At 57.6% G+C, this 16,159-nt stretch overlaps 2 protein-coding genes across 3 annotated transcripts in view; one reads left to right on the top strand and one right to left on the bottom strand.

The window, feature by feature from the left end:
* The first annotated feature begins 1,569 nt into the window (after positions 1–1,569).
* Positions 1,570–11,479, top strand: BRI3 (brain protein I3). Its single transcript, XM_027055177.2, has 3 exons — positions 1,570–1,944; positions 2,457–2,559; positions 11,058–11,479. The coding sequence occupies exons 1-3, from the start codon at positions 1,803–1,805 to the stop codon at positions 11,188–11,190; spliced, it is 378 nt and encodes a 125-aa protein (XP_026910978.1). The 5' UTR covers positions 1,570–1,802; the 3' UTR covers positions 11,191–11,479.
* Positions 11,480–11,650: 171 nt separating this feature from the next.
* The window catches only part of BAIAP2L1 (BAR/IMD domain containing adaptor protein 2 like 1), a 93,745-nt gene continuing 89,236 nt past the window's right edge, over positions 11,651–16,159 (bottom strand). For both annotated transcript variants that reach the window (XM_053213319.1, XM_053213318.1), the window contains exons 13-14: positions 13,957–13,994; positions 11,651–13,463 (exon numbers count right to left, since the gene is read on the bottom strand). In XM_053213319.1, coding sequence (XP_053069294.1) covers positions 13,388–13,463; positions 13,957–13,994 — 114 coding nt within the window. In that variant the 3' untranslated portion in view covers positions 11,651–13,387. The remainder of the gene's footprint in view (positions 13,464–13,956; positions 13,995–16,159) is intronic.

Below are 16,159 nucleotides of genomic sequence, written 5' to 3'. Positions count from 1 at the left end.
GAGGAAAAGGGAGCCAGAGGCTAAGGATTTTGTGGAGTTTGATTAGCAAACAAAGGCAAGTGAGGAAGGGAGAATTAACCGGGGAAATTGAAGGGACATCTGCCAGGGACATCTGCCGATTTACCTACAGTCCAATGAGAAATGACCTCACCAGCTACCTGCTACTACATTGGCACCGTTGGGTGTTGGGGAAGGACGGGGGACCCCATATGGGTGTGCACAGCTGACAGAGTGTTAGCAGGCTTGACCTAAGCCCACGTTTCACTGGTCGATGAGGTTGGGGATGCACCCCTGTTTTTCCCTGGTGGGGGCTCTTGTCCTGTGGAGCCATTTCTCCCACAGGCCAGGACCTCTGCTGGCCCCAGAGCCCTGGCCCCTCTGCAGTCTCTTTTCTTGACCTGGCCCTCCCTGGATGCTAGCCAGACCCATCCCTCGTTCCGCCCCACAGGATGCTGGGATGATGGTGACCGGTTCAGGAGATAAAAGGTGGGGATGGGCTTTGAGGAGTCACACTTGTGACAGAGAAGATGGTCTCTTCGGAGAAATTCAAAATAGGCTGGGGTCTCAGCTGTCCTTTGTCCTCGCGCTGGATCAAACTGCAGGTCACATAAAAGAGGCTGGGAAACACCAAATGCTACAGAAGGCCCTGGAAAGGCCTAGAGGAGCTACAAATTCAGACCTTTATTTTTAAAGTTTTTTACGAACCCATTAAGCATTAGCAGGTGACGGGGAAAATGCTTCTTTGAGGGAACCCAACCGAGTGGTTGGTCTTTGCGCCAAGTTTAGGCCACTCCCCTTGTCTGAGCCTCTGTCCCCGGCCCGGGCCGTAAACCAGGGCTAATAAGTACCTCCCGGGTTGCTGTGCCGATGAGTGAAACCGAGGAACAACCTGAATAGTGCTTGTCACGTAGGAGGTGCTCAATAGCTAGGGTTTTGTCCCCAAATGGGGAGTTATTTGCAATCAGTGGCTGCAACTCCTAGAAATGATCTAATTTGTCAAGACGAAAATCGAGGGAATGAGCATCAGCCGAGCGCGAGCAGCCAACGTTGAGATGCGCGGCCTGCTTCTTCCCGCAGGGGTTTGAGCTTCCATTGACCCCGGCAGCGGCCCTGATTGAGATCCGGGGTCACTCGGAACGCGGAGCCCCCCCTCCCCCCCGGCTCCTTTGCCCAGGATAGGTAACAGCCGGGGGACTCGCCCATCCTGGACCCTCCTCCAGGCCGCCCCGGGTCCCTGCCCTTCCCCGTGGTGAGTGGGCTCGGGCCATCGGATCTCCCGCCTACCACGGGGGGTCTCCGCTAGGAGATGGGTGGGGCCGACCCCGGCTCTGGAAGGGGCGGGGTCCGCGGGCCATAAAAGTCACGACCCAAGTACTGCACCTCCCCCCAGCCCCCTGTGCGGCGGGCAGTCTCCTCGCGGTGGGAGGTCTGGGGGCGGCGGAAGCGGCGCAGGGCAGAGCGCTGGGTCAAGGCGGCAGGCGGCCTAGCGGGTGGCCCGGGGCGGGCGCGGCCCCTTTAAGACGCCGCGCCGGCCCCGCCCCGCGCCGCACCCCCCGCCGGGAGCTGCGCCACGTGACCCGGGTCTTGTGACTGGCCGGGGGGAGGCGCGGAGGGGAAGCCCGCGGCGCCCGCCTCCGAGAGGGGCCCAGCCCCGCAGCCACCGCCGCTGCCGCCGCCGCCCGCGAGGAGCGGGTCCCGCCGGCGGGTCCGGGCGTCCGCGCGAGTCCGAGCCGGCGCGGGAGCCGGAGTCCGAGCGGGAGTCCGGGCGGGAGCCGGGCCGGGCGCGGTGGGCGCCGCCCGCCATGGACCACAAGCCCCTGCTGCAGGAGCGGCCGCCCGCCTACAACCTGGAGGCCGGCCAGGGCGACTTCGCGTGCGGCCCGCACGGCTACGGCGCCATCCCCGCCGCGCCCCCGCCGCCGCCCTACCCCTACCTCGTCACAGGTGCGCCCGGCGGGCGGGGGCGGGGGGGGCCGGGAGCAAACTTTGGGCTCCGTGCTGTGGCGACCTTTAACCCCGAAGCCAACTTTTCTCCGGACGCGGCGGCGGCGGGGGGCGCGGCCCGGCCGTGCTCGGCGCGGGGGGGGGGGGGGTCCCCGCGCGGGTGCTGCCGAGGAGCCTCCCCGGGGCCGGGAACGCGAGCCGGTGGGGAGGCTCCCGCAGCGGGATCCCGCCGTGCGGCCCTCTGCCTACCCGGGGGCGGCGGGGGGATTCGCGAGCACCAGGCCGGCGCTTCTCGGGACGCGCCACGGCCGTCTTGTCAATTAACTTCGTTAACCAGGTGCCGTCTGCAAGTTAGCACCCGGTCAAGCCCGTCGCGGGCTCTCGGCGAAGGCGGCTGTCGTCTTGATTTTGGAAAGGATAAGTGGGGGGAGGTCGGGGGGAAAGGTAGGAGTAGTCCTCACGCTTCCCAGATTTCCTCCCTGCCGCCTTCTCACGTGCCTTCCTGCCCACAGGGATACCCACGCACCACCCCAGGGTCTACAACATCCACAGTCGAAATGTCACCAGGTACCCTGCCAATTCCATCGTTGTCGTTGGAGGCTGCCCGGTCTGCAGGTATGTCACCGGCCGGGGGCTGGTTCCCCCCCCCCCCCCCCGCCCCCCATCCCGAGAACACACACCCAGAATCTCAGAGAGGCGGACTCGTTCGGAAGTGGGCTAGTCTTGTCTTGGGACAAGCTACTGACCTGCGGTGTGGGGGAGAGAGGGTTCTTTTGTCCTTAGATCTAAACACGTCGCACGGGTCATAGGGGAGGGGTTCACTTTCCTGAGGAGAGTGCTTTTGGGGCCACCGAGTCCCAAATGAGTGGGATGTAGAAATGTTAATGTCTCATGTCCCTGGTTCTAGGACGTGTAAGTTTGCTTTGCAGTTGATTCTGGAAGGTGGTGAAAGGTTTCATTTTGCTGGGAAGGGGCAGCTAGGAAAGCCCCAGTGGCCAGTGTGTTCAAGGAGCGGGGGGTCCAGGAGGCCAGGGGAGCACCCTCCTTGAGGGCTGCTTCATCCCCTGCAGGGCGGTCAGCTGGAGGAGGACAGAAACACCGGGCTTCTTTGGTGGCAGGAGCGATTTTTCCGTATTCTCAAACCAGAGCCTCTGGAGTTTGGCAGGTGTCTGTAGGAGTCAGACTCGGGGAAGACTTGGTCCTTGCCCTTGGTTGATGCGAGAGAGTCCAGGTCAGCCCCTTGAGTGGGAGGAGGAAGTTGGAAGTCTCAGAGATGGAATTGAGAAACACTGGTTTACACTTAGGCTTCGTGTCACAGGTGTATCTGGAAGGCCCAGGGTGGCGTCAAGGGGAAGTTAAAGGTTTCAGAGTCACAGGGGTGACTGAGTGCCGTCCAGGAGCGGGGGGCATCGCAGAGATGAGGGGAGGAGGGGGACTCCCAGAGCCAACTGAGTACTTAGTAAAGAGGGCTGTGGGCAGGGGGCCCTGGGGCCGTGGGCTGGCCACGTGCCTCGTATGTAAACTCAGAACAGGCATCTCTCTTTGTTTTCTGGGTTTTTTCAAGTTTATTTATTTACTTGGAGACAAAGGTTGAACATGTGAGCCAGGGAGGCGGGGAGAGAGATTCCCGAGCAGGCTCTGCACCATCAGCTCGGAGTCAGCGCTGGGCTGACCTGGGGCTCAGACTCACGAAGCACGAGATCACAACCCGAGCCAAAACCAGGAATCCAACACTTAACTGGCCGAGCCACCCAAGGCGCCCCTCGGAACAGGCCCCTCTTTGATACACCTTTGGAGGACATGGAGGGGGCGGGTGGAGGGCGAATGACCCGCACCCTCCTGACCGCCCTTCTCTTCTTGGGCACCTGGGGGCGTCACAGCTGTTGGGGTTTAAGGGCCCAAGGGTGGGAAGAAGGCCTGTGGCCTGGGCGCTGGCAGCATGCTGCTGGGCTGAGCAGGGATCGGGACTTGGTCCCCGGTGTCTCGGGGGGTTGCTTGTAGAGGTGGGTGAGGGGAAACCCGCTGTATTTGGCTTTGAGGCGGTCCCGGGTGCTCAGAGCCCTGGCTGCTTGCACAGTGCTGTCCCCACTTGGGCCAGCTGGAGGATTCCAAAGGCCTATTTTTGGGTGGGAGAATTGAGTGATCTCCCAAGTTTAGGGAGTGGTGTCAGGCCAGCAGACTAGAGGGGGGTCGGGGGAAGGGGTCTGTCTGGAGCAGAGCGGTCTGGGATTTCCTGGCCTCCACGCTACGTCCGAGTGTTCTGTCCCAGTGCCCAGCCTGCTGGAGGAACTGGGTTCAGATCCTGGCCCTGTTTTCCCTTCTGGGAAACGGGAGCATCTTGGGATGCTCTCTGAAGCCCCCTTCCTGGCCCTCGTGCCTGTGCACAGACCAGCAGCAAGGCCCACGTGGCTGCTGCCAGATGGGGAGGACTTTCCCTGGGGTGGGAGCTCTGTCATTGTGGGGGCCAGTGGCTTCTGCTGCCTCGGGTCCCAGAGCCCCAGTCCTGCAGAATCCCGATCAAGGTCAGGCTGCCTGAAGGCTGAGGTGTGGGACTCCTGTGTCGGAGACAGGCTTCTTTCTTTCTGTGTGGGGATCCCCGTCCTTCCTCCTCTGGGCGGAAGGCAGTGAGGAGTGGGTGCTCTGAGAGCAAGTCCGGGAACTGTGTTGGGACCACACACGGACTCCCTCTTGGCACATTCCTCTGTGGCCCAAGAAGGATGGATGCCAGAGCTAAGGGCCCCTCCAGCACTTACTTGGGTTCTTTGTGCAAGAGCATCCCTGCCCCCTGCCTGCCTCCTGCCGGCAGCGCCCTCCTGTCTGGGGAGCGGTCCTTTCTGTGCCTCTGCAGCACGGGGGAGTGTGGGGGGGGTGGGGGGGTGGGGGAAGGGAGGTGGGCAGCGGGAAGGAGGGAGAGTCTCGGCGCTTCCTAGGGAGGCTCTCCTGTGGTTTGGGGAGTGGGTGCGTGGCCTTGAGGCCGCTCCTCTCTGGGCAGGATGGAGAGGTGGCCCCTGGGCACGGTGTCTAGAGTTGGGAGACAGGACACTGTCTTGTGACTGTACTTTCTCCCTTTCCGTGCAGCCCGCCAGGCTCTGTCCCCTTCCCTCCCTGGTAGCTTGGCAGCGATTTGCCCAAGTCACACGTCTGTGATTTCTTCTGAGGGAGGCTTGGCGTGAGAGGCCTGTGTCCCTTGTCACTTGGCCATCATCTTAAGCAGCCTGACTCTGTCTTCCCTTTTTAGTCGGCTGCAAGAGAGCTTTTCGTGTGAGCCCAGAGGATGAGAGTGCTCCTTCTTGCCCTGCCCGCCGGGACTGGGTGCCGTCTTGCTCAGCCGGGTCCCCGGGCTCTCCAAAGCTGGGCCTCCCCTGGGGGGGTGTGGGCTGTGCCTGGATCCTGATCCCAGGGAGGTGGCACCGAGAGTCCGGGATACCAGGCCCGGCTGGGTGCACCAGAGGCTGTGCTGGGGTCGCCCATGGAGAAGGCGCTCTGAGCAGCACGGGTCAAGGCCAGAGCGCGTGTAAAGCAGCAGATGCAGGGCCTGGCCTGCTCTGGGTTCCCCACTGACACGGGCTGGGCGTCCTCGGGTATTTAGTTTCGGGGATAACCAGAGAGGGGGTAGGAGATCTGGGAATGAGTGGGGCCTTGGAAGCCGAGAGAGGCTCCACGAACAGATCAGGGTCAGATGTCGCCTGAAGCCAGCGGTAAGGTGCACATGGCCTGGGGTGGTCAGCGTGGAGGGGACTCGTGACCCTGGTAGAGCCGGTGGGGGCACAGGCAGGCAGTGAGGGTATGACACGGGACGTGGGGGGACGTGGTGGAGTGTGTGGAGGGGTCCTGAGAGGAAGGGATCTGTGGGCACCGTCTCATGGGTCCTCGGTCCCGGAGGAGGGGGAGTAGCTCCCAGGTGAGCCGGGACTCGGCGGGCCGTGCAGCCCGCGGGAGCACTCGAGGGAGCGGGGGGCCGCCTCCCGTCTGCGGGCCGAGGACCGAGCCGGGGTGGCCCGCGGCACCTCCAGAGGCCGTGGTCGTGGAAGACCCCTTCGCCCCGCCCCGTGATCTGCTCGGGGAGGCGTGAGGCCGTTCAGAGCTGCCAGCGGCCTGTTTGCAGGGGAGGAGGCCCTGGGACCGCAGAAGGCCGGACAGATGCGCCAGGTGGGAGGGTGTGACCCGGGTGGCCGCGTGCCGGGGCATCTGCTCCCCACCCCGAGAAGTCCACCGCTCCCTTTCCCCACAGAGGCTAGTCCTTCAGGTGAGGGCTGGTATGGGCACTGCCCCCGGGCTGCATTCTGCCTCAACGAGTGAGTAGTTGGGGACGAACCAGGGGCGGCTGAACCGGGGGGCGGCTGGAGCTCGTGGTACCAGGTCCCCCGGTGGCGGGGAGGGGACTGGGAAGCCCTGGGCGGGGCTGCTGTGAGGAAAGCGGGAGGTGGGGAAATCCAGCACCCAGCCTCGGGACCTCCTGGGACCTGTGGGGTCGGGCCTCCCATGCTGCCGTCCCTTGTGAAGCAGGACCCCCGTGCAGGCAGGGCCTCTGTCGTCCTGCCCATCCAGCGCGTCACCCAGGCCCGCTCTGGATAGATGGCGGGCGGCCCCTCTCTCCATAGGATGAGTCAGACATCCAATAAGCATTTTCAGCATTTGTCAAGTTCCTTATTTCCCCAGCTTCCCTGACCCCCCCCCCCCCCGCCCCCCGCCGGCCACCCAACCACACACACCCACACCCACATACAACCACACATCTGTTGCTCAAGAATGGGGGCGGGGCCTTCCATCCTCAGCGAGAGCAACCTGCTCAGTTTGGATTCTGAGCCACTTTGAAAGAGTTGAAACTTTGTCCTGAACTGATTGGGGCCTTTCCGGGGGAGTTTGGGGAGAAGAGTGTGGGAAGCTGGGAGAGGCCGGCAGGAGATGGCCAGGGCATGGCATCCCATCCCTCCTGTGGTGGCCACATGGGGACCGTAACTGAGGACAGGTCTGCTCTGTAACCTGGAGTGTCACTGCATCAAGAATGGCCCAGAGATCAGATTATGTTTCTCAGTTCAGAAGATTCTGGATTTTTCAAAAAAATTTTTTTAATTTATCTTAGAGACAGAGTGTGAGCAGGGGAGGGACAGAGAGAGAGAGAGAGAGAGAGAGAGACACAGAATCTGAAGTAGGCTCCTGGCTCTGAGCTGTCAGCACAGAGCCCAATGTGGGGCTCGAACTCACCAACCAGGAGATCATGACCTGAGCCGAAGTTGGAGTCTTAACCAACTGAGCCACCCAGGCGCCCAGAAGAGTCTGGATTTTTAAAAACTAAATTATGTCAGCATTGTTTTTGAGGTCTGGGGCATTACTCTTGGTCAAAACATTAATATTTTTGTAGCAAGACGTGAATATTCATGTTAAGTGAATGCATTATGACCATCAATGGCCGCATCAGTTCAGGTCACCTGTGGCTGCCAGGTGAGTTTCCTGTAAGCCTATGAAAAAAGTTTTCTCAGAGCTTTCTGTTGTTTGGAATTGTGGGTAAGACTCTTTCCAGTGGGAAGTGTGGTGCCCGAGAGCTGGAGGCTCCTGCTGGCCGTCCCTTTGTCCCTCAGCCTTCAAAGCCAGGTTGGGTTCTGGTCATTGTCTTGTGGGAGGTGGTCTGGTCGCAGACTTGCTGGCAGGGATGGCCCCTAAGGTGAATGGTGCGAGCTGGGCTGTGCTCTGGTGACAGTGAGTGACAGGTCTGGACGGAAAGCACCGCAGGCTGGTGTTACTCGTGTCTGGGAAACGGAGGTGGGCCGGGTCAGCCCGTGTTACCCTCACTTTGCCCTTTAGGTTCCCAGAGCAGCTGCCGGGGGCTGAGCAGGGGGGCCGGTCCCCCGGGCTCCAGGGCAGCGAGGGCCTGGGCGAGAGTGACCAGCCTTCCCCAGGTGCGCTTGGTGGTGGGCGGGCCCTGGAGCATCCGGGAAAAGCAGCCCCCAGGATGGGCGGTTCACGTCGGCGGGCCTGCCAGGCAGCGTGGGTAGCTCCTGGCCCCCGCACCGCCGGGGAGACTGCACCCAGCTGGGGCGGAGCAGGGTAGGGGGGCGGCGCGGCTTCTGTAGCCAGGGGTGCGGGCTGCCCACACGCACCCACTTGAGGGCACTGAGGACAGGACAGGCCTTGGCCCCAGCCTCCCGCCGGACACCTGGAGCCTCTGAGCAGACACCACGGATTCTAGGCTGTGCCTCTTGACAGGTTGGATCCTGACACGAGATGACATGGAGTGTCCACCTTGGGTGGGTGCTCAGCCCGGTAGTCCCGGTCCTCGGGCCTCACTGGCCCCTGGAGGGGATGCTGGGCAAGGCACCCTCTGCTCCTCCAGAGGGCAGTCTTCTCTGCAAGGTTCTGTGCTGGTGCGGGTGACCCAGCTGTGAGGCCCCGCTCGCCCCTGCCCCCCGCTGTTTCCTTGGACATTCTGACCGAACGTGTGAACTGGTGTGGTTCCCGGGACTTCAGCTGTAGGTGGAACGTTGCTAGAGGCCAGGAGGAAGGACAGTGGCACCTGGGTGGTGCCATAACTCCCAGCTGGTACAGGGCCGCCCGGCTGCTTCCAGCTGCTCTGTTAGTGGCTTGATTAGCATCAGTAGTTGCAGGAGTTGTGGGTGGGGACTGTGGACAGAGCAGGTGTGCTCCCTGCCCGGGGCAGCCTGTCCAGTCTCCCTGTGTGTGGGGACACAGCTGGTGGCCCACAGCCTCACTCACCCTTGACTTTGGCAACATGGCCTTAGGTGCTTTTTCTGGTGGGGCAGGTGTAAGGTGGGCCCCACGCAGCTGCGTCCGGACTCCCACGGGCAGGGGCAGTCATGGGAGGGCCTGAGAGCAGTGTAGCGACCCGACCGCCTTTGCAGTCCTTAGAAAGGCGACTCCTGAGTGGCTCAGTCAGTTAAGCAAGTCTGACTCTTGATTTCGGCTCAGGTCATGACCTCCAGGTTCGTGGGTTCGAGCTCCGTGCCAGGTTCTTGTGCTGACAGTGCAGAGCCTGCTTGGGGTCCTCTCTCCCCCCTCTCTGCTGATGCGTGCTCTCAAGGAAAGGTAACTGCTGAGAGAAATTCAGGCCTACTGGTTAACTTTCCCCCAGATCTGGCCTTGCCTGTGTCCAGTCTAACCGTTCGGCACACACATCAGTTTGGGAAATGCCCGCTGAAACAACAGTTCAACAAATGGCTTTACTACAGGACTTCTCAGAGCCATTCCTAAACTACTGTGCGCTGTGATACCAGGATGGGGAGAGAGTTTCCCCAAATTGACCAGAGAACCATCCCCCCCCACTTTTCTGCAGTTTATCAGGGGAACTAGTGTGTTAGGACCAGCACCTGGGGAAGCGCTTCTGACCCTACTGTCTGTCCATTGTGGAAGTTTCAGGCAACCCTCTCCTGAGTGGGTAGGAAGAGAAGTGGGCATTGAGTTTGATTTTTTTCTTTAAGCAGTGGAAAACCAGGCCTCTTAGTCTGGTTTCTCACAATTCCCCCGCCTGCTCCGTAGGGCTGGGCGCAGTGTGGCCCTCAGAAGGAGCAGCATTAGCAGCTTTGGCATTTTGAGTGGAGGAAGCCTTCTGTTGGGTGCTTCTATTAAGTTGAACCTTCCTCTGCACACACAAGGTGGCAAAAGGAGAAGCAGCTGTTTCCAGAACATTCTGGAAGGACACAAGAGATCCTTAGCAGTGTTTGAAGACAGGCTGAGGCACGGAGGGGAGACCTGGCTTTAGGGAGACCAAGGCAGCTGGGGTGAACCCGGGGCAGGGGGCACCGGAGTGGGGGCCTCCCCAGGAAGGAGTGGGTCAGGTCTTCCTGCTCACTACCCAGCTCCTGTCCCCCCGTGGAGCCCCTCCTTTATTCCTTCTCAGTACTCAGCCCTGGGCACTTTGGCACATTTGTTCCCGTGAAATCTGGTGAAGGGCCCTGTTCACTAAAAGCCCTCGGTTCGCATTGCGGTAGACAGGGCTAGAGGCGTCCCCGGCCGCCTGGGAGAGTTTGTTTCCACCGGCTCTTCCTCGGTCTCCGGAATGTGATGGGTTTCTCATTAGGGCTGAGCTGGCTATTGCGGCTCTCATTTTAATTTCAGCTGTGTCCAGAACTTTCCAGAAGTAGCCTAAGGAGCAGAGGCAGAGCTGAGCACACAGCTCTTGCTTCCCACCTTTGGGAGCGAGCCTTTGAAAAGGACCCTGGAATGTGAGTGGTGACTTCAGATCACTGAACCTGTGCTCACGTGGCTCATGATTGGGGTGATAGCCCGGAGGCGCCTTGTGGTAATTGTGTGTTGTGCGCATTGAAGGTAAACTTGACTTTTTGAAGAAACAGATTAAATTCTCAAGATACGTGCTGCCTTTTTTTCTTTTATTTTTTTTTAAGTGATTTTATTTATTTTTGAGAGAGCACAGCAGGGGAGGGGCAGAGAGAGAGGGAGACACAGAATCTGAAGCAGGCTCCAGGCTCTGAGCTATCAGCACAGAGCCTGACGCGGAGCTCGAACCACGAGATCATGACCTGAGCCAAAGTCAGACACCTAACCGACTGAGCACACAGGCACCCTGTTAAGTGCTGCCTTCTTCCAGACGTTGTGAATATGGCTGATTTTAATTCACTAAAATCTATTGTACCCATTCCCCAAGTCTGAATTCTAAACTTCATAAGTTTTTGGAATTTCCCTCTAAGGAATAGAAGAATAAAACTTTTCAACACTGGGGAGAAAAACTCTAAAATGACGGTTTTCTTGGGTCTTGTTTTCAGAGATACAAGAATTTTTATAGAAACTAGCATTTGCTTCTTGTTCTTCCTTTTGTGACGGAGGAGAAAACACGGCAGGTTATGTGGCAACTGAACGTTCTTGTCTTTGTAAGTGGTAATTCCTGTAGGTAACGTAGCGGCTGAGAGCGGCAGCTAGCCTTCCCCTGGGTAAATGGGCATGTGTAAGAGGCCGGGGGTTTGTTGCTGGAGGGGTGAAGGCTGCTTCTGTGGACCTGGTCACCGTGAGGCACCCGGGGCCCTGGGTCCTCGCGGCCTCAGTCCCTTCTTGTGCCGGGGTGTGGGGTGGGTACAGAACTAGGTCCAGCCTCGGGCTCTGCCGGGGACCCTAACGCGCGTGCCCCCCCCCCATTCTCTCTGCAGAGTCGGGGTTCTGGAGGACTCCTTCACCTTCCTGGGCATCTTCTTGGCCATCATCTTGTTCCCGTTTGGGTTCATCTGCTGTTTTGCCTTGAGGAAGCGAAGATGCCCCAACTGTGGAGCAAACTTCACTTAAAGGGAACAACACACCTGGCTTTCCTACATCCAGCTGTTTTTCTAATGTAAATGTCGTGTACAGTAGCTTTATTTGATTAAGCTTCCAGGACTGTTTTGTAAAGTGAGGCGGGATAGACGGCGTGCGCGTGAGCTGCGGTTTCGTGGGGCGCAGGGGTCACGGCGTGGGGACGCAGCAGCACTGCTTTGGGGTGAATGACAACTCAATAAAGCACTGCTTCTATTTTTTGCAGTCTTCAATTTGAGAAAGGTGAGAAATACTGTTTTAAATAAATGAGATTCATACCATTGTTGACCTGGTTCTGCCTGGTGTGCACACTGCCACTTGTATAAATAAACTTGTGGGGACGTTGGAAATTGTGACCAGACTAGAATAACATACCCAGCGCCTGGCTTCAACACTGTCCATCATGGCCGATCTTGAGCTAGTCCTCTGTAGGCATTCGCAGCTCCAGAGAATGTGCTTTTCGAAGTTTTATTATTATAAAGAAACATAATACCTTGACATTACTCCATGCCCGGGGCCTGAGGCAAGCCCGCCCGCCCTCCGTGAGGCAGGTGGGTGCCCACTGCAGCCCATTCCCTGGAGGTGCAGAACAGGTCCCCGGGTCCCCGCAGACCGCACCTAATAATGAAGCCAAAGGATCCCAGAGAGCAGAGCTCTGGATACCAGGGCCCCCACCCCCTGTAACACACCGGGGCTGTGTCTTAAACCCTCCCCCCCCACCCCCCTGTTGAAAATACCGGGCTTCCGTGAGCCCTCCTCTTAGAGGAGCGGTGGACCACTTAACTAAAGTGGACCGTGTTTTCTTTCCTGGCTGGAGCGTCTTTCCTCAAGACAGGTGTACTGCCCGCCAACCACTCAGCCCCTGGAGAGCCCTCACACGGGTCTGACTCCTCAGCTCCTGGGGACCTCGTCTGGTTTGCCAACCCGGCCAGGACAGGAGCAAGAACGAGAAGTGGCACGCACACACACTGGTTTACCTGCGTTTGCCCGGGACTAGTTTCAAGTGTCTAGAAAAACGTTGATAGTTACGGCGAGACCAAAGGGGCTGTGATAAAAAAAAAACAGGGCCCTCTTTGCCCACACACAGCGAATGGCCTGGGTGTGAGTCCTGATTCTGCACTCCTCCCAAACAGGGCCCGATCCCTGGCAGCCAGAGATCAACTCGGCCACTCGCTCCGAGGTCCCTTGCCACGGGACATCTGGGTTCTGAGGGCACAGGGCAGGTCTCAGGTGAAATGCAGAACTTCCCATCCCGGCCGCTGAGACTCAGGCATATGGCTTTGTACGCGCTGTTTCGGGGCGTGCGTAGCTGTGTCCGTACCCGACTCAGAAATGGAGAAACTTGGACCCCAAGGGGTTTCAGAGTACACCAGCGATGGAGGCAGCTTTGGTCAGCCGGCTTAGCGAGAACGCCCTGGGTCTGCACACGCAGGGTCCTTACACGCGTGAGTGACGCCCATCACCTGCAGCACAGCCTGGTGTGTTTTCATTGGGGAATCCAGTCGGTGACTCCCAGCTACCAAAGTCTGTAGCTCTGGGGTTAATGCAAGTACTAAACGTGGCCGTGACAGGGACAGGCAAAACACCTCCGTGCTCTGTAGCTATGTCTAAATCAAGGGGAACTTGGGGATTTCTCCATCTTAGGTAGCTCTACATTTGATTAAACAAAAATTAAGAATTTTTAAGTTAAAAAATTAAATTTTATAGACTATTCATAATTTATATTGCTTAAAATTATGATTTGCATGCTAAGATGCAACTTTACACAACCTTTCCTTTAGATAATGTTATAAGGCTAGATAAGAGCACATGCTTTTTAAAATAAAACTGTGCTCATTTCATGCAGAGAGCTGGTCACGAAAGCAGACTGTCCCTCATTCTGTTAAAAAATAATCACAGAATATTAAAAAAAATGATACAGTAAGAATTGGAACCAAATTTATAGTCTTCTGACAGAATGGGAAGAAAATATTTTCACTGATTTGAGTGGGTCACTAGACTATTATTAAAGACAAATGTATCAACCCAACTATGTTAAATTGAGAAAATGCGTCGATTTGCTCAAGTGGAATACATTTAAAATCAGGCACCCTTTGGCGAAGCTTTGCAACAGTTAAGCGCACACCAAACAACAAATCATTTTGCAAGTGAGAACTTAACGTCGGAGGGACTGGAGCTCCTGGCCTGCTCTTCATCGAATGATCGGTGCAGAGCGATCGTTTGTCACCGTCGGCCGGAGTTTCACCGTCGCGAAGGGGTTTTCTCCGCTGCAGGGGGAGAGGAAAAACCACGTCTGCAGACACACTACAGGATGGGAATTGGGTTTTAGAGGAGCTGTGAACTACCGTCCTTGCTCTGTGAAGTTAGAAGGCTTCTGTATAAAACTCTGGACATTTTCTAGACACAGACGTTTCACGGTGGCAGTCCTCTCTGTGCACTCATGCCCACCCGTCACAGAACTCTCCAGGGCTGTAGATGTTGTAATGGGAGAGCCCACCTTTCTGTGGCCCTGTGTGGGAGGGGTTACGTGAGAGAGCCATAAGGACAAGGTCTGGATCAAGGTGCCAAATGCAACATGGCTGGGAGGCATCCCTTGGGGACCCAGGCGGAGGCCGGGTAGGCTTCCTGTGCTGTGAGAACAAGGCAGCCGCCTTCTCCTTGGACCCCATAGGCCTAAGGCGCCTCGGCCGGGACACCTCCCCCACCCCCTGCCCCGGGCTGTGTACCTACCAAGACCCCCAGGAACACAGTTCAACGTACCTGAGAAAAGGAGGCTTTGCTGTCCCATTTGCGTCGTTCTGTGAGGAAGATAAAGATGAAGTTTATGGAAGGGTCATGAAACCGGGACATTTTCGATAAGACCTTAAAGCTAAAGATATCTAAAGCGCAAGGAGCAATTTATGGCTGATGCGTGTAAGCCCACCTGAGGCCATCTCAACGTCTAAAGTCACCTAAGGGATAAGGGCAAGAACAGAAAACCGAAGACAGTGAGGGGCCCTCACAAGTGTTGGCATGTCTCAGGCCTTGGAAGACCATGGTCCTTAAGCTGCCCAGCTGTAGTGCCTACAACTGGTGTTTTGGGAGCCCAGTCCTGAATGAGGCCATGACAAACAGGAAGCAAAAATAAAACCTTGTTGGGTTTGGGTGCCCACAGATGTGCCAAGGGCTAGCCAGAGATCTGGTGGGAAGTTCTAGAAGATGAGACGACAGAGGGACAACACTGCCCTTGCCTTCAGGAACTACCAGAGCCTGGGGACTTGGGGGGGTCTCCCAGTGTGGCCAGGGACCAGGGGTGTGTGTGCCTTCTGTCCTTCGTTTTATAAAGCTAGAAGGCTTTCAGAATTTGCTTTAAATCTGCTCTGGCTGTTGAAAAAAATCACTGGCCTGAGCTTGTGGGGCTAATTCTCAGATGGCTGCCCAGGAGAGGGCAGTGTAATGCCATCTGAGCCACAGGCCACCAGACCAGACCAGACTCCTGGAAGCTCCCAGGATTCCCAGTGGCCTCAGGGCATATGGGCCTCTGAACACTGAAGGATAGATAGCTCTTCTCACTTCTGGTTGCCAGCCTAGGGTCAAAGGCCATAGTTGGAGGCCAAAGCCCAGGTCAGGGCTCTTTCTGCATGGCTCCTCTTGGGTTGTGGACACAGATTCTCAAAGTACAAGAGAGGCTGTGGGCACTGGGGCTACTTCAGACCTGTGCCTGCTGTCTCTGTGCCTCTGAAGACCTCTGAGCGTGCTTTGAACCTCGAGACCAGCAGGTAAGTAAGGTCATTCTGATGGGGAGCCCCAAGCACCTGAAGGCAACCCCAGTCAGCCTTGTGCCCCAATTCAGTGTCTACCTTTTCTTTTGTAATTTATTTGAGGGACAGAGGGGAAAGAGAATCCCAAGCACACTCCAAACCCTGAGCCCCAACACAGGGCTCCATCCCACAGCCCTGGGACCTGACCTGAGCCAAAATCAAGAGTCGGATGCTCAACTGACTGAGCCCCCCAGGCGCCCCCGTGTCTACTTTTCATCAGATGCACACAGCGGCTGCCCTGCTCAGCATGTCCTAATAGGGTTTTAAGTGGCTGCAAAATGATTTCTTCCTACTAGGCGTGCTGAGCTTCCCCAGCAGGCCTCAGAGCCAGTCATTTGTGGGGTAGCGCGCTCGTTCCATGACGGTTACAGGCTAATTTATGACTTACTGAAAAAGCACCAGGATGCCTGCCCTGCAATGGCACGTGTGCTCAGTCCGCTGGCAATGGCATGTTGCCTAGAGCAGACAGCCCGTGCGCAGAGGCATGAGCTCACGCAGCAGAGAAGCCTCCAGTGTCCTCCCTCCTGGCCTGGAAAGCACACTTCCTGCAAAGCCAGGTGTGGCTTCTGCCCGTCTTGCACTTGGCTGCAGAGGCACACTTGGCCCTCTTGCTCCTTGATACTGTCTGGAAACCACCTTCCTGCGGCCTTTCCCGGGAGCACGCTCTGTCCCTGCCGTGTGCGTCCTCAAGTCTGAGGAAAGCTCCGTGCGCTCTGAACTGGAAACCAGAAACAAAACCCTCCCTGGAGTACCTGCCAGCCAGACTCAGCCTCAGAGGGAAAACTTTGGGGCCTGTTCCCAGGAGGGCCTCCTGAGTCCTGACTGACCCAACTGAACTTTAAAATTTATTTAAATAATCTCTACACCCAACGTGGGGCTTGAACTCACAACCGTGAGATAAAGCATCACATGCTCTACCGATGAGCCAGCCGGGCGCCCCTGACCCAACTGAACTTTAAAATGAGTTTAGCCACATGTTCACAGGCTGTGCCATTTGAGTACTCGGTCCAGACATTTGAGAGAAACAAAAATGGCTGCAGAGATGCAGCACAGTCGACCCTAAAGTGACAAGTGACGACTCCGCTGTGAGGAAGGAAGGTGAGAGTAACCTGGGACAGCCCAAAGCTATTTAGTGCCGGGCAAACCCGGGTCCTGGTGTGGCA

The sequence above is a fragment of the Acinonyx jubatus genome, chromosome E3 (genome assembly GCF_027475565.1).
Source record: "Acinonyx jubatus isolate Ajub_Pintada_27869175 chromosome E3, VMU_Ajub_asm_v1.0, whole genome shotgun sequence".
NCBI classification, from domain to species: Eukaryota; Metazoa; Chordata; class Mammalia; order Carnivora; family Felidae; genus Acinonyx; species Acinonyx jubatus.
Note: the sequence above shows the minus strand (reverse complement) of the source record. Positions and strands in the feature narration are given on the sequence as shown.

Coding starts and splice junctions, on each gene's coding strand:
- BRI3 (XM_027055177.2), top strand. CDS start 1,803: ATGGACCACAAGCCCCTGCTGCAGGAGCGGCCGCCCGCCTACAACCTG. Junction 1,945..2,456: donor CTACCCCTACCTCGTCACAG/GTGCGCCCGGCG, acceptor TCCTGCCCACAG/GGATACCCACGCACCACCCC. Junction 2,560..11,057: donor GGAGGCTGCCCGGTCTGCAG/GTATGTCACCGG, acceptor TTCTCTCTGCAG/AGTCGGGGTTCTGGAGGACT.